Here is a 16,747-nt window from a genome sequence, read left to right on the forward strand (position 1 = left end):
CTTCCCAGCATGAGCTCCTCCCAGGGCTGTGGGCAGGCTTGGCTCTGGCCCTGGCTTCCCGCCCTCCTGGGGTCACAGCCCCAGCTGGAGGGAGGAGAGGCGGGTGGCCGGGCACAGCCTGGCCGTCTTCCCTCCCCTCACCCGCACCCGCGGGACTTAGTTCCTGGGGAGGGAAGGGAAAGGAAAGAGCAGCTGTTTTAAATTTTGGCAAAACAGGCTCACATTAGCCCGAGTTCAGATAGTTTTGCAATAGAATCCAGGGCCACTCAGGCAGGAGAAGCGGGGTCTGCAGGGGGGGGGGGTGGGGGGGTCACAGAGGAGGCCGGTTCCCCCAGGGCTTTGCCTGGAAGAACTGGGCATCCGGGCCCTCAACAGCCAGGACCGAATGCTGTAGAGAAGGAGCAGGCATGCCTCCTCCCCCCTCCCCACTCCTGCGCTCACAGCCTGGGTTTCTGCTGAACCCTGGTGTTTCACCCACATAGAAACTTCCTTCCTCCTCACACAGGCTTCCACTTCTTTGTTCTTATCCTTCCGCCTTAAAACATTTTATTAGTCTTTTCTCTTAAAACTTTTAACAGCTGTTCATAAAAACACGACAAATCCACAACACAAGACAACGCAGTAACAATAGCTCACTATATGGTACAGATACGCGGACGGTGGGATATATTTATATAATAAAAGATGAAAATAGTCACTTTCCATAATAAAAATAAGTTCTATTTTTTGTTTATTTTACAATATACTTAATATTCTCTTCTTCTTTCCTCTCCAGGTCCCCCGTGGCTGTGCCGGGGCCGCCGGGCCGCCGGGGGGACGGAGGCCTAGGCGCAGGGCCGGCAGCCGCACTCTAAGTGTCTCTCCACCTCCTCCACGAAGGAGGAGCCGTCCGTGCACTGGAAGACGTATTTCCGCCGCTTGCTGCGGGTGGGCAGGCAGCACTGGGGCCCGCAGCCCCCGCGGCACTCCACCACGGGCACCTTGGAGGCTGTGGCACATGACGCGTAACCCTTCTGGCGGTGGATCACCTCTCGGACGACCTCCCCCAGGCACGGGTTTTCTGCAGAGGGCAGCGGGGTAAGGTCAGGGCACTGATGGGGCAGAGGGCTGGCAGGAACCAGGGCCCGTTCCCGGGCAGCGTTCTGAAACTCTGTGGTCTTTGTTCATTCACTCATCTGCCCACCCTGCTCTTCCCCCCTGCAGCCATCGCCCACATACTCACCCCTGCGCATCGTTATTTCCGTGAAACTGCCCTCCACCTACCCGCCCACCCATCCTCGGATCCATTCATCTACCCACCCACCTGCGTCCCTCCCTTCAAGGAACTTGAGACCAAATTTTACGTGTCAAACAGATAGAATGAGGGCTAACCCCATGTCCAGGCAAACTGATTGCACCATGTACTTAAAGTCAGATGAAATGCCAATGTTAGAGACAAAACCCAGGGGCCTCCACCTAGCATTGGGGTTTCTGGCTGCTTTGGAAAGCAGGAGGCCTGGCCAACTGGGCCCACATCTCTGTATTGTCGTGGTGGCTGGAGCCCAGGGTTTAGATGGGGCGGCTCTCGGTGTCCCGCCCTCGCCCTCTCAGTGGTACCTGAGAGGGCTGACAGGAGCACACAGCACAGGGGCTGCCGTGGGCGGGAGAGGGGGCTCTAAGCCTGCAGGCACCCTCTGGACCCTGACCTGCCTCTCCTCTCCACCCCTCCTGTCCTCCCTGCACTGGGAGCGCCCCTGCAGCGAGGCCCGAGGCCAGCAACGGACACAGCCGGCCGCTCCGCCACACAGCCTCGGCTTCCTGGTGCCCTGTCCTCCCTGCCACTGCCCAGGCTGGTAGGAGTCCAGAAAGGGCCTCGCGCTCTGCCCAGCTTCTGGGGACTAATGGGGAGAATGTTAAGCTGGATACAGTTTTGTAAGTGACGAGATTGTCAAAAGGCCCAGAAAGAGACTAAGGAGGACGAGGGTGTGGAACGTGCAAGGCAGCAGCGACGGGCAGTTGAGTTGAAGGGAACTGAGTGCTGTCTGTATTGTTCTGGCAATTTTTCTGTTTAATATGAAGTTATTCCAAAATATACTAATACATTTTAGTGGTATTTCAGCTGGGTATAAAATGTGAGTCCTCTACTGTTGGAGTGTGGTGGAGGGAGGGGGAATTCTCTTTCTCTACAGGTTCTGACCTAAAAGGTCTCTGGTGGGGGCCTGAGACTGCATTTCTATACCCTCCCAGGTAGGTCAGTGGGGCTGGTTAGACGTCTACACGTCGTGTGACTAAGTTAGGGAGTAGTTTTGAAAGCAGGCATTTCAAGGGGTCAGAAGGAAGGAAGAGTGGAAAGGAGATGGACAGAAGAGAAATGGGAGGAGAGGAGAGAGGTTAAAGGGAGAGAAGGGAGGGTAAAAAGCAGGGGGGAGAAGGGAGAAAGAAGGGAATGGAAGGAGGGGAAAGGAGTGAGTGAGGAGAGGGAAATCGGGGCGGGGGAGAAGGGAGAGTATAGAAGGGAAAGGTATAGCAGAGGATGGAGATGGGAGAAGGAAGAGAAAGGATATGAAAGAGGGAAGAGGCAAGAAGAGTAGAAATAAGGGGAGCAGAAAGAGGTGAGAAAGGAGAGTGGAAGACAGATGGGAGAGGAGAATGGAAAGAGAGAGGCGGGAAGAGCGGACAAGGTAGGGAAAAGGGAGAGATGATAGCGGGGAGAGGGGAGGATAGATAGGGAGAGGAAGGAGGGATTGAAGAAATATGGAGAGGGGAGAGGGTATAGGCTGGGGGGCAGGCTGAAAGGGGAAGAGAAGCAGGAGAGGGTGTAGGTTAGGGGGGTCAGGAAGATGGGAGAGAAGAGGGAGAGAGGCTGGGTCATGCAGCCTCACGGAGGCACACAGCAGGCCTACCTTGTTCGCAGTGCTCCCCTCCGAAGCCAGGCTGGCACAGGCAGTAGGGCTCCCCTCGGTCTGAGACGTGGCACTGCCCGTGGTGGCATTTGAAGGCTGCGCAGGCGCTGGCGGAGTCGTTTTTGTGGTCACACAAGGCCCCTCCGTAGCCCTCGGCACACTTGCATACGTAGGAGGGCCCGGTCCTCACACATTTCCCATGGCGGCAGCTGTGGGCAGACGAGAGGGTGAGAGGGGAACCGGAGCGTGGGTGCCGCGGGAGGTGTCTTCCTCCACCTCCGGGCTCAGACCCAGGCCCAGCTCTGTGGGACCGTCTCCATCCCACGCTCCACCTCCGGCCGACCCAGTGACCGAGCATCAGTCATTCCTTAGACACTCTGCGGTGTCCAAGGGGCATTGTCCAGTGTCCACGCCGGCTGCAGCCACCACGTGGCCAGCTCAGAACTCACGGAGCCCAGCGCAGTCACTGCTGGGGAGCGTCGCCGCATTCTCTAGGCATGTCACCTGCCCTACAACCCTAACTGCTCACAGTGCTATTGCCGCGAGCACCACCAGGCGCAGCCAGCCAGCATCGCGCTGGGTTTGTAGTCCCTCCTGCGGCTCCTGTGCGGTGGGTCGCCTTCTCCACGTGGCACAGGGGCAGGAACGGGTGCCCAGTCTATGTTCTAATCACGGGCAGTGCTGTCTCTGCTGGGGTGACGGTGAGAGCCGGGGTTCTCTGCAGACGACTCAGAGCCACACACCGCAGAGCTACGCAGAGCCACCGGCCCTCGTGGCCAATTTACGCCACCACTTCCCAGCTGGTCAGCCAACCCAACCACTGGTCTTGGCTCTGGTCTTATTTTTGGCTGATTCAGATTTCCTAGCACTGAGATTCTGGGGCTCTCAGTTTAACGCTAGAGCGGGGCACACAGTAGGCCCTCAGTGAATCCTGTGGGATGAATGCGAGCGATGAAGCCGTGAATGTGATTCGGCTGTGGGTATGCACACTGGGTCTTGCATGGGCACCGGCTGAGGGGGCAGCTGAGTCTGGGCTGAAAGTCCCTCCTCCCACTGGCCCAGCGGAGAGAGTGCCCATCTGCCCAAAGGGGCGCCTGTCTGATTCGCAGGGAGGCAGGTAGGTGCGTGCTGCCGCCCGGCACCTGATGCCTCGGAGCGGGCCTCCTGGGCAGGTGTAAGCTCTGGACTCCTCAGCAGTCACACCAATGCAGGTCCTGCCTACAGTTTAACCACAGTCCCTCCAGCTGCCCTCAGGGCCACTTCTCAGGCGGGGAGGGGGCGGGGGCACTGACCTGTGGCCCAGGCAGGGGTCCGGGGCCTCCTGGTCGCACAGCGGGCCGGTCCAGCCGGGGTGGCACTCGCAGACCACGCTGTCCTTCTCCACCGCGCGGCACAGGCCGTGCCGGCACACCGTGCAGGACTTGCAGCCGGGCGAGACGCCCAGGGACTGCGGCGGGAGCGCCTTGAAGTCCTGCAGCTCGTTGTTGATGCGCACCTCGTGGATGCAGCCGTGGAAGCCACCCAGAGGCCGGTCCGCCCCCTGGCGCAGCGCGGAGAGGCCCGTGGAGGTCGGGATGCCTGTGGGAGCGGTGCCAGGACAGCGGCCTGAGACCCTCCCCCCCACCCCCGCCAGCCCTCCCCTTAGAGCGAGAGCGCGCTCGTTCCATGTCCCTAAGCATTCACAGCCCTGGCCTCTGCTGTGCCAGTGGAGGGAAGGGGCCAACACCCGGGATCCTGTCCACGCGAGGACATGTGCCCATTGTCCCGCACTGTGACTCAGAAACTGGAAACGTTGCCATTATTTACATATAGGAAATATCCCACGAAAGTCCACTTTCAGGCTCCTCTAGAGAAACAAAATGTGGCCAGCCACAGCCACGTGGCCACGGTCCGATGGAGAAGGCCCACGCCCAGGCAGGGTGGCTGCCCACCTCCCCCGCTGTCCCCATCAGCCTCTGCAGTGTGACAGGCCCCCCAGGAAACACCGCTGGGGAGTGGGAGCTGGAGCTGGGGAGAGAAGATGGGGGCCTGGGGTGCAGCCTGGATCCGTGGAACTTTGGGATCATCATTGGGAGAGACGCTCTGGGCCCCGGGGCGCTCCCTGGACTGGCTGCTAACAGAGCTGATTGCTGGGCCACTCCAGCCTCCACAGCGGGGCTCCCTGGGGGCCCTCTGTGCTGAACAAGCAGTTCTGGTGGCTGTTTTGCACACCATCCTTTCAGAACTACCAGCCCAGGGCTGCGTTTCAGGCCAGGGTCTGCCAGGCGGGGTGGGGCGGGTGTGTGTGTGTGTGTGTGTGTGTGTGTGTGTGTGTGTGTGTGTCCGTGTCCACTTCTCCTTAAACTCAAACAGGTTCTTCCATGTACATCAGCTGAGCCTTGCTGTGTCCCACGAGGTGGCAGAGCACAGGGAATGTGACCTGAAACCCAGGGATCGCAGGGCCTGGACGCTGACTCCATCTCCCCCGCCCCCCAACTCCTGAACAACTTGTGGTTCTCAGAAGGAGCCCTGCGCTCTCTCCTCTCCTCTTCTCCTCCCCATGCCCTGGCTAACTATTCACCCTTTAGGGATCAGCTTGGTTGTCACTTCCTCTAGGAAGCCTGCCCTGATTGGCTTTGCAGTGGGTGCCTACATGAGCACAGGGGAACCCCAGCCCGAGGGCCCGAGTGCAGGTGCCCGAGCACAGAGGGCAGGTGAGAGGTGGAAGTGGTGGGGGTGGTAGGGAAGGGGGCTTTACCTCCAAGGTAGAGGGGGCTGTTGATGCCCACTGCTGGCTGCTTCTGGAGCTTTCCCAGGCTCTTGGGGGCTCCTTTGTCCACCACCAGGTTCAGGGTCTGGTTCAGCATCACCAGCTCCACGCTGTGAAACTGCCCGTCATTCACCGTCTCCACGCTGGGCAGGAGAGGAGGAGAGACAGTTGGCCACGCGCCTTCCACAGCGGGCTCTGGCCTCCGAACTTGACTGCCATTACTTGCACTTCATTTTACTTTTTATTTGCAAATAAATTTAAACTTACATTTTACTTGCAAATAACTTCAAATTTATATGTTACAAAATAGTCCCATTTGCTTTATCATTTTTCTCTCTCTCCATCTCCACACATGAGAACACACACACACACACACACAGACACACACACACACACACAGTTTTTCTGAACTATTTAAGATGAGTTACATTCCTGTGCGGCTAAGGACAGGGATGGGTGCCATCCCTATGTCTAACCAGCCTGTTTCTAATTTGTCATTGGTCCCTATAAAGCCTCTTACGACATTTTTTCCTTCCAGTACAAGACCCAGCCTACTATCTGCATTCTTTTCTGCAGAGCCGAGCCAGCTCCACCCTCAGACGCCTCCCTTGTTGCCCTGCTGCACACCGTGGGGACCAGGATGTATGTAACACATGCTCCTTCACTGGCTCCGTTTCTCCCCAAGTATCAGTGAGGATGCAAGGCTGGCATTGTTCCGAGGAACACTGCACACAAAGTTGTGGTATGATGTTTATCTTTTTCTAGTACACATGAGTAACAGTGACCTCAGAGGTCAAGTGGCACTAGCTCGTCTCTGTCCCACCTCAGTCCTTCTCATCTGCCTCCATTTCTGCTTTATTGTTTAGGGCCGTGGCCTTGGAAGTAAACCATCAGCGGAAGGAAGCGTGGCTCTGCTGCAAAGGCAGAGAAAGAGCGGGGAAAACCCCATCGATGACCCACCTGCTGTGAACTCGGAAAGAAAGGACTGCACTCTGGTTGGAGCCCCACCCACAGTCAGCCCCCTGGAGAGATGCTCAGGGGTTTGGGGGAGGGAGGGCTCTGAGTCTTCCCCCTAATCCGCTGGGCCAGAGGTGGAGGCCACAGGAGGGGCCAGAGCCGGCCGGGTGGCCCGCTGGATCACACATGAGGACAGGCGCTGAGCAGAGCGGCCTGTCCATTTCGCCTTTGCTTTTAACAACAACGCTGGGCATGTGTTGAGCCCTTAACAGGGGCCGCGCATGCTACTCAATGCTAAGCACTTGACCTACATTCCCCACATGGGAAGTACCATGCTTTCTCCATTCTAGAAATAAGAGGCTTAGGTGACCCTGCCAATGTCTTAAAGTGGGAGTGGTAGAGGCCGGACTTAAACCCAAGCCCCCAGCCACAGGACCCTATGCCACTGGGGGTCGAATAGTCATTTTAGGTGCTGGGCTCGCTCACCTGGATGCTGTTGTGACCACTAGGTGGCGACAGTGTCACAGGAAGGAAGTGCTGGGATTTTAGTGAGCAGCCTGCACTGCACACTCCCTCCCCCACCCACGTGCTGGACCAGGGTGGACTGTTTGTGTGTGTGTGTCTGTCTGTCTGTCTGTCTCTGCCTCACCCTCTGTGCCCCAGCACCGGGGAGGGCAGGCCTGGGTGGGAGCCTGATCTGGGTTTGAATCCCAGCTCTCCCACTGACTGACTTGTGTGCCTCTGGGCCAAGGACTTCATCCGAGCCCCGGGTTTCTCATCCCTGAAACAGGAGTGATGCTGCCCACCTGGGCTTGTGGTGCGGATCCAATGAGACGAAGACCTTGGCAAAGGATGGGGCTGTGGTCATTATGACCCGGGCAGCATGTGCGGCAGGCCAGATAGCGCTCTCACCCGCGGCTTTAAAATGGCAGCATGTAAACACAGGCTTCACACAGAAACCCTGGATTTCCAGCTTCTCCTGAGAATCTGCATCCCCACACGGCAGCATCTGCTGGAGCCGAGGTCAACGGTCTCTTTGGACGAGGCTGGTACCCTCGAGGCCACCACAGTCCCCACCACTCCCTATTGCACACCAGCCCACGTTCCCCACGTCTGTCACCTTGGCCCCTTGGCCTTCTGGGTAGGAAATAATGCCTGAAGCCCCTCTGGCAAGTCTGGGGCCGGACTTGTCCCCGTTCTGGGCCAGGGTGGGGCTCAGGTGGGCTTTTCTGTGCGTTGGCCCCCAGGCCTGGAATAGAACCTCAGGGGCCCCTCCCTTCCGGCGACTGCAGCTGGCAGGTGAGCAGGGGCAGGCCCCTGCACGAAGGAGGCCACGGACTGGAACACACGGAACTAGCACGCCTGCGACCTCACAGATACGACTGAAGACGAAGCCACATTTAAAAAGCGAGCAGACTCCAAGCTGATGTAAAGCCGCGTGTTCAGCAACAGCACAGCCGACACACCGATCACGTAAAAACCAGGGTGACCGGGAAGGACTGATGCTTAGGGACGATTGTCCTTCAGAGCCGTCTGAAGGTCACTTTGGGAGCAGGCCTGTCCCTGGAGCTCTGGAGCGCCCGCCCCCTGAGTTGCAAGCTAATCTCCCCGTTTTCTTTCTTAAACTAATAAAAGATTAGGGTGACATTTTGAAAAGGGCATCTCATTAAGCAGCCTTGTCCCCGTTGGAGCGCGGGCTCCTGCAGTCCTTGCTGGCCATTTATCTTATGGAAATGAGGTGCCATCTCCCGGGCCTTCCTCTCCTGCGTCTTCCTCCAGCACCCTTCCTCCCCAGCCCCTCCTCTCCTGGGAGGAAAGGTGCGTCTGTGTTGGGGGGCGGGGCAGCGAGAAGAGGCAGCGGAGTCTCCCTGGCATCGCCTCCCAGGGCGGACGCAGGCGGGAAGGTGTGCGGTGGAGGGTGCGGGTCCTACCTGTACACCGTGGTCGGCGGGGAGCTCAGGCTGTCGTAGACCAGCCGCACGTGGCCCTGGTACAGCTCCAGCGCCAGGGGGTCGTTGTCTCCCTTGTAGAGGAGGATGCCGTTGTCCTTATCCGTGGCCACCTGGGGAGAGGGATGCGGTTAGGCTCCCCCGGGGCCTACCTCCCGGATTCGGCTTCTAGGGGGCATCTTCTGAGCGACCCCCGGCATTCACGTCCCCGTTCCTCCCCCTCTGGACCGTGAATCCCCAGAGGAAGGCCTGTGCTCACACCCCAGCAAACGCTGATTCAGTTCCACACACCTATGGGGCCCCCATCACGTTATGTTCACACCCACCCACCCTCCCGGCCGTCAGGAGCCGTGCCCTCTGGTCTAGCGCTCCCACTGGTACATGGTCGCACCCAGGGCCTGCCCATCGGCCTCGGCCTCTGCATGAAGTGTGAGAATAGTTAGACACTAAATGCTACCAATCACTACTGGTTCAGTTTATTATGGACCAGGCACTGTGCTAAGAGTCACCTGGGGAGTTTTTAAAACATCAGTGTCTGCGCTTCACCCCAAACCACTACACACGAGTCTGGGGGGTGGGGCCCAAGCAAGGACCATTTGAGAAACTCTGGGCGATTCTAACGTGTTGCCAAGGCTGACAACCATTGGCTCCAGAGGGCACCCCTCTATCAGGCCCGCTGAAGGTGGGACTCTCTGACTGTCTGCAGTTAGCTCCTACCGCCCGGACACACACAGCCTGGAGGACTGGGGTGTGCAGCAGGTGGCCTGATAGGACATCTGGGTGTCCAGGTACTAGACTGCACCCCTCTTCATCCTGCCCTGTCGCCCCCTCACCCTACTGCCCCTCTCCAGGCAAACTCCTAGTCCTCCTTCCGATCTCAGCTTCGTAACCACTGCCTCCGGGGAGCCCTCTCGGATTCTTCCCAGCGGCCGGGACCCCCGCCCTGCCATGTGCTTCCACAACACCAGGGCTGTCACTGTCCCTTCCCTTGTCATCCTGCTGGGACAACGGGCTTGCCCGTCTTGTCCACTATTGACCTCCCATTGCCCAGCGCAGTGCCTGGCGTGGAGCAGCTGCATGAGTATTTCCCAGAGGAAGGAGTGAATGAGGCTGGAAGTGGGGCTGCCCGGAGCGTGGGAGCTGGCCCGGACCCCAAAGCGGAGTGCGGCCTTGATGCTGCCGCGGGGGGCAGGGCTGCATGGCCTGGGGCCTCCCTGCTGTGCTCGGAGCAAGCAGAGCTGGGCGTGCGGGGTGGGGGGGGGGTGGGTGGGTGGGTGGGGGCGCACCTGCAGGGAGATGTTGGCCTGGGGCCGGACCTTGGCGGAGGCCAGTTCCACGTAGGAGTCCTTGCCCACGAAGTTGACGGTGATGAGCTTCTCGCAGCGCGGGCCGGCGAAGCCCGGGGGGCAGCGGCAGGTGGGCTCCTGCTGCACCACGATGCACTGCGCCCCGTTCTGGCACTCGTACTGGTCGCAGGGGCTGGTCTGCAGCAGGACCATGGGCGGGGGGTGCTCGCAGAGGAGCCCGCTGGGGGAGGGGGGAGACGGGTGTTTCGGCCAGAGCCCGAGCAGAGAGGGGTGCGCGATGGGAACGGGGCCTGGTCTCTGCCCGACACTAACTGGCGGGTCTTTTTCCTTCTCTAGGTGCCAGGCCCCCATGAGATGGGACCATGCCCGAGTTTGACATGGGCTGGGCCTCAGGTCCACCCCCCCATGGCTGGCCGGGCGGCTCTTCTCCCCTCTGCACACGGGGCTGACAGCGTCTGCCCTGGGCCTCGGAGGCTGAGGTCGGTGTGGGGATACAGGTGCCGCCGAGACCCAGGGCCGGGCGTGGCCCTCCACCTGTCCCCAGGCCCCTGCCCGACACCTGGCCCAGGCGGGCTCCGCGCCAGGGCTCCGCCATACCTGAAGCCCTGGGGGCAGATGCACGTGTAGCCGTTGACCGCGTCCACGCACTGGGCCCCGTGGCGGCACCTGTGGGCCGCGCAGTCATCGTCGTCCACCTCGCAGAGCTTCCCGCTGTAGCCAGGGAGACACTCGCACCTGGGACCCAGAGAGCGAGGCTGTTCCAGCTGCCAATGCGGCTGCTGACAGTCGGGGCGCACTCCCCCTCCCGACCCAGCGCACAGGGGCATCGTGGAGCCACGGAGGCAGAGTGCCGTGAGGCTGTGCACAGGGCAGGGGACCGTCTCCCGCCCCTCCTCCCCCGTGAACTTCGCTTCCCCAGCTGGTCTCTCCTACACTAGCTCCGGGAAGGGCGATATGGTGAGAGGGGAGAGCGAGCCTCTGCTGCAGACCCAGGAGTCCGCCTGACCTGAATCCTTTGTCCAGCGAGATGCACTTGGCCTCGTGCTGGCAGAGGTTCAGCCCCGGCACGCAGTGGTCAATCACCTCGTCGCACAGCTCACCTGTGGGTGGGAGAGCACGCAGGCCTCAGGGGGCGTGGGCTTCAGGACCTGCATTTGCTCTCTCGGAGGGTCCTTTCTCCTGGGCCTGCTTTGGTTTCCCCGGTGACAACGGGAAGATTCCAGATCTCTCCCGGGCAGTCACAGCACCACCATTCGGCTGTTTCACCCTCACCTTGGGCTACGCTTATTTATTCATTTTTTCCTTCCACACTGTTTACTGAGCACCTCCTCTAGGGCAGGCACCGTGCCAGGTGCCGGGGACACAACAGTGAGGGGTCCTGTCCTCCCCCATGGCCTAGGTCCGCAAACAAGCAGGCAAGGACGACCCAGAGATGGGAGCGGGGCGACGGTGAGCTCCAGGGAGGCCCAGCAGCTTCCTCGAGGCACGGATGTGGCTTAGAGCACAGCCCACCTGCTACAGACAAGTCAGCCCCTCGATGCTCTCAGAGGAGCAGCCATGACAGGCATCTGAAGGCCTGGTCTCTCCATACATCTCTTTGAAGTTCACAGCGCCACGAAGTGCCTAACGGGCCATAAATGCCCAGGATGGCTTCACCACTAATGTACGTGTAACTGTCCTCACTAGGGCTGTTAATATAGGAAATGGGGGTGTTACTGGGGTTGTGGTGGGGAGAGTACCAGTAATTATCCCGCGGAACAGCCTCTGGTGGGAGCCCCGCTTAGTCCCCACTTGGTGAGGCTCCTTCTCTGTGGCCCCATGACCCATCTGACTCAGGTGTCAGTTTATGTCCTATTTCTCTCTCTCTCTCTCTCTCTCTTTCTCTCCATGATGAATGAATTCTTGTGAGAAGAAGCTCTGTCTTGCTCACTTTTGTGTCCCCGGCTCCTAGAGTGTCTGGAAAGTGTAGATTCCCAGAGAAGGCTGACTAGACCTGAACACAGCATCCACAATGCACGGGCCTCTGCTAGCCTCCAACACCGCTGCTCTCCAGTTCCCAAGGGAGGGGTGGCCACCAACCGAATGAACAGACAGCTGGGAGGGCCCTGGGAACCTGTTCCAGAGTGGGCAGGAGCTAGTAGTTTGTGGGGATGGAAGGACAAACAGAAAGACGGGGCCTTTGGGAAGCCCCTCGTGGGGTTTTAGGGGTTCAAGCCTCTGTCTATGGGGGGAAGGAAGAGGGGTCCCTGGAAAAAGCTAAGAAAATGGTGTGCTTAGTGCACGATGCCCCCCGCCCCATGCACCAATCCCCACTCAGGCGGCAGGGGCCTTACCTGTGTAGTTAGGCGGGCACACACACACGTAGTTGTTGATCCCATCCACACAGGTGGCGTTGTTCTCGCAGTCATTGTCCTCACAATCATCCGGGTTGATCTCACATCGCTGCCCCTCAAAGCCCAGAGGGCAGGAGCAACTTTGGGGATGGATGGGGTAGGGAGGAGGGGAGGAGGGTGGGTTGGGTGGCAGAGAAGACCGGAGGGGGGTATAATTAGTCAGGTTTCTCTCTAGATGGAGTTTCAAGGCAGAAAATCAACAAGGAAACAGTGGCCTTAAATGACACACTAGATCTAATGGACTTAATTGATATCTTCAGAGCACTTCACCCCAGAGCAGCAGGATATACATTCTTTTCAAGTGCACATGGAACGTTTTCTAGGACAGACCACACATTAGGACACAAAACAAGTCTCAACAAATTTAAGAAGATTGAAATCATATCAAGAATCTTCTCTGACCATAATGCTATGAAACTTGAAATCAATCACAAGAAGAAAACTGAAAAACACTCAAAGACATGGATGCTAAATAACATGTTACTAAACAGTTACTGGGTTAACAATGAGATCAAGGAAGAAATCAAAAGATACCTTGAAACAAATGAAAATGAGAACACAACAAACCAAAATCTGTGGGACACAGTGAAAGCAATCCTAAGAGGGAAATTCATAGCATTACAAGAAAAAGCTCAAATAAACAATCTAACTTTACACTTAAAGGACCTTGAAAAGAACAACAAACAAAGCCCACAGCGAGTAGAAGTAAGTAAGTAATAAAGATCAGAGCAAAAATAAATGAAATAGAGTAAAAAAAATACAGAAGATCAATGAAACAAAGAGCTGGTTCTTTGAAAAGATAAACAAGATTGACAAACCTTTAATACAAGAGAAATACAAAAGATTGTAAGAAAATATTGTAAGAAAGATTGTAAGATTATGAGTAACAAATTGGAAAATCTGGAAGAAATGGGTAAATTCCTAGAAACATACAGCCTTCCAAAACGAATTCAGGAAGTATCAGAGAATCTGAATAGACAGATTACAACTAGGGAAACTGAAGCAGCAATAAAAAACTCCCAACAAACAAAAGCCTCGGACAGGATGGCTTTTCAGGTGAATTTTACCAAACATTCAAATAAGAACTAACACCTCTCCTTCTCAAACTATTCCAAAAAAATTCAAGAGGAGCAAAGACTCCTAAGCTCATTTTATGAGGCCAGCATTATCCAAAACCAGATAAAGACACGACAAAGAAAGAAAATTATAGGCCAATATCCCTGGTGAACATAGATGCTAAAATCCTCAACAAAAATATTAGCAAACCAAATCCAGCAATACATTAAAAAGATCATGCACCATGATCAAGTGGAATTTATTCCGGGGATGCAAGGTTGGTATGATACCCATAAAACAATAAACATGACATACCACATAAACAAATGGAAGGTTAAAAAACTCATGATCATATCAATAGATGCAGAAAAAGCATTCAATAAAAGCCATCATTTATTTATGATAAAAACCCTCAGCAAAGTCGGAATAGAGGAACATACATCAACATAATAAAAGCCATATATACCAAACTCACAGCCAACGTCATACTCAATGGGCAAAAACTACAGGCATTTCTTAAGATCGGGGCACAAGACAGGGATGTCTGCGTTCACCACTTTTATTCAACACAGAACTGGAAGCCCTAGCCACAGCAATCAGACAAGAAGAAGAAATAAAATGTACCCCAATTGGAAAGGAGGAAGTAAAATTGTCAATATTTGATAGAGTTGTATACAGTGTCTCTATATACAATATCATGTATAGGGTTTTCTATATATATAATATCATGCCATGTAGAACCTATGTATATAGATTACCCCCCAAAACTACCAGAATGATAAATGAATTCAGTAAAGTGGCAGGATACAAAATAAATATCTAGAAATCAGTTGCATTTTTATACACCAATAATGAACTATTGGGCAAGAGAAACTAAAGGAAAACAAATGGGACTACAGAGTTTTTGCACAGCAAAGTAAACCAACAAAATTAAAGATAACCCAATGAATGGGAGAACATATTCACCAATGATACATCCGATAAGGGGTTAATGTCCAAAATTTATTAAGAACGTATAAATCTCAACACCAAAACAAACAATCCGATTAAAGAATGCGCAAAAGATCTGAATAGACACTTCTTCAAAGAGGATATACAGATGGCCAATAGACATATGAAGAGACGCTCAACATCACTAATCATCAAAGAAATGTAAATTAAAAACACAATGAGGTGTCACTCCCTCCGCTGGGTGGGCAGAGCCAGGCTTCCCCTCCAGGGGTGTTTCCTGGCTGGGGCCCAGATGCCACTGAGAGACTTCCGTGGCTTCGTGGCTTCTCCGGGCCCTGCTCTCAGGGGAGGGTGGGGGATCTGGCCCGCTCCAGGCAGGAAAACAAACTCTGCTTTGCTTTTCATTTTTCAAGACTCAGAGTTTGACCGGGCTGGCGTGGGCGGGCTGGGTGCCTGGGGAGGAGAACTGGAGCCCAGAATCTGACTTCCTTCACAGACCACACAGCAGCCCGGGCCAGAGTGTCTTTGAAAATCAACCGTGTGCAACCTGAGCTCTAGGATGTCTGCAGACAGCTTGGCATCGGGAGCCCCCCCTCCCCCCCCCCCGCCCCCCGTACCACCCAACCCACTGGCTCACTGGTGGGGGGGGGGGCAAATGAGCCAGTTCCCACCTATCTGCTTCTGCCAGGGCCCTGGGCTGGGAAACTGGGCATCTGGGAGGGCAGGAAGCAGGAGGGGCCCACACTTGGCAGGGGTCTAGACGGGCCCCTCCTGGGACGGAGATGAGAACTTACATGGCTTCTATCCCTTTCTTGCTTTAAAAACTATAGTCGGCATTCAATGTTGTATTAGTTTCAGGTGTACAACATAGTGACTCAACATTTATGTATCTTACGACGTGATCACCACACTAAGTCTGGTAACCACGTGTCACCGTGCAAAGTCATCGAATATTATTGACCATATGCCCCCTCACCTTTTCCACCCCATCCCCACCCCCACCATCGGTTTGTTGTTTCTATGAGTCTGTTTTTGTTTCGTTTGTTCATTTTTGATTTTTTAAAATTCCACACATAAGTGAAATCATATGGTATTTGTCTTCCTCTGTCTGACTTGTTTCATTTAGCAGAGTTTTAGGGGGCTCCCTAGTGAGAAGGGGAGGCGTGTGGAGGATTCAGGAGCCTGGGTCCCCAGAAGTCACACGGTTCTCTCTCTTCTATTCTAAACCCCAGGGCGAGAGCATGGACTTTGGATGTAGAACCACCTGGGTCCACCCCTGCTGTTGGGAATTGTGGGGTTTTGTTCTTGTTTATTGCTAATATCCCGTTGTATACATCTCCTTATTCCATTCAGCTGCCCCCTTCTTCCTGAGCTCTGAACACAGGGATAAGAGGTGGGGCTGGAAGACTCAGGAACGAGAGTCAGGACACATGCCCCAGAGCAAATCAATCTCCGTGCCTCAGTTTCCTCATCTGTTAACTGGGGCCAGTATGTGCCAGTACCAGATAGCCTCGTTGGGAGGATTTAGAACACACTTGACTAGCCAGTATCTGGCACATGTGAGCATGTAATCAATGGCGCCTACTATTAAAGTTATTTTTATGTCCCAGAATAAAGAGTGGTGGCATCAGCAGGCGGGTGGCTCTTTGAGCCATCAGCGCCCCCTTCTGACCTTAGTCAGCAACTGCAAACCCCTGAGTCCCGGCTGCATTTGAGTTCCTGTACCAGTGCTTGCTAACCATGCAACCTCGTCCCTCTGACGCCTCAATTTCCTGATCCGTACTGAGTGTAACCCAGGAAGAGCCTGGCAACCACCCACACCAAGGCCTCGGCCCAGTGTGGGCACAGGGACCCTCAGTGCCAGCTCTGCCCCCGCAGCCTGCCCGAGGGTGAGCTGTTACCTGAAGCCGTCCTTGTGGCTCTCGCTCAGGTGGCAGGTGCCTCCGTGCTGACAGGGGTTCTGGACGCAGGTGTTGATGGGCGTGGCGCAGTCCTTGCCCTGCGGGGAAGGGGGAGAAGCACCCAGTTAGGGAGGCTCTCAGGGGCTGCCGTGACCCAGGAGACCCCTGGGAGTTCCCAGCATCCTCTGGGATGGGGTTGGGGAGATAGCAGGGCCTGGGACACGCCCGCAGTGTGACTTGGAGAAAGCCACAGGGAGCCCTTGCTGCTGGGGGCTCCCTAGTGAGAAGGGGAGGCGTGTGGAGGATTCAGGAGCCTGGGTCCCCAGAAATCACACGGTTCTCTCTCTTCTATTCTAAACCCCAGGGCGAGAGCATGGGCTTTGGATGTAGAACCACCTGGATTCACATTGCAGCTTCGTCTCTTCCTGGTTGGCTGACCTTGACCTTGTCGAACCTTTTAACCTCTGTAAGCCTAGCTCATACAGTTGCTAGGAGACTTAAACCAGACCTTTTTTTATAAGAAAGTACTTAACATTGCATAACACATCTGGTACACGGTAGGCATTCTATACATCCTAGGAGGTGATGTCATGATTAGCCTC

At 55.6% G+C, this 16,747-nt stretch overlaps 1 protein-coding gene across 1 annotated transcript in view; it reads right to left on the minus strand.

Annotated features, from left to right (window-relative positions):
- Nucleotides 1-513: 513 nt before the first annotated feature.
- Nucleotides 514-16,747, minus strand: part of SLIT3 (slit guidance ligand 3) — a 526,414-nt gene continuing 510,180 nt past the window's right edge. The window contains exons 27-36 of the mRNA XM_008147633.3: nt 16,146-16,243; nt 12,178-12,317; nt 10,851-10,944; nt 10,442-10,579; nt 9,824-10,064; nt 8,520-8,650; nt 5,620-5,774; nt 4,175-4,460; nt 2,883-3,091; nt 514-1,060 (exon numbers count right to left, since the gene is read on the minus strand). Of these exons, the coding sequence (XP_008145855.2) occupies nt 825-1,060; nt 2,883-3,091; nt 4,175-4,460; nt 5,620-5,774; nt 8,520-8,650; nt 9,824-10,064; nt 10,442-10,579; nt 10,851-10,944; nt 12,178-12,317; nt 16,146-16,243 (1,728 nt within the window). The 3' untranslated portion in view covers nt 514-824. The remainder of the gene's footprint in view (nt 1,061-2,882; nt 3,092-4,174; nt 4,461-5,619; nt 5,775-8,519; nt 8,651-9,823; nt 10,065-10,441; nt 10,580-10,850; nt 10,945-12,177; nt 12,318-16,145; nt 16,244-16,747) is intronic.

The sequence above is a fragment of the Eptesicus fuscus genome, chromosome 6, assembly GCF_027574615.1.
Source record: "Eptesicus fuscus isolate TK198812 chromosome 6, DD_ASM_mEF_20220401, whole genome shotgun sequence".
Taxonomy (NCBI): domain Eukaryota; kingdom Metazoa; phylum Chordata; class Mammalia; order Chiroptera; family Vespertilionidae; genus Eptesicus; species Eptesicus fuscus.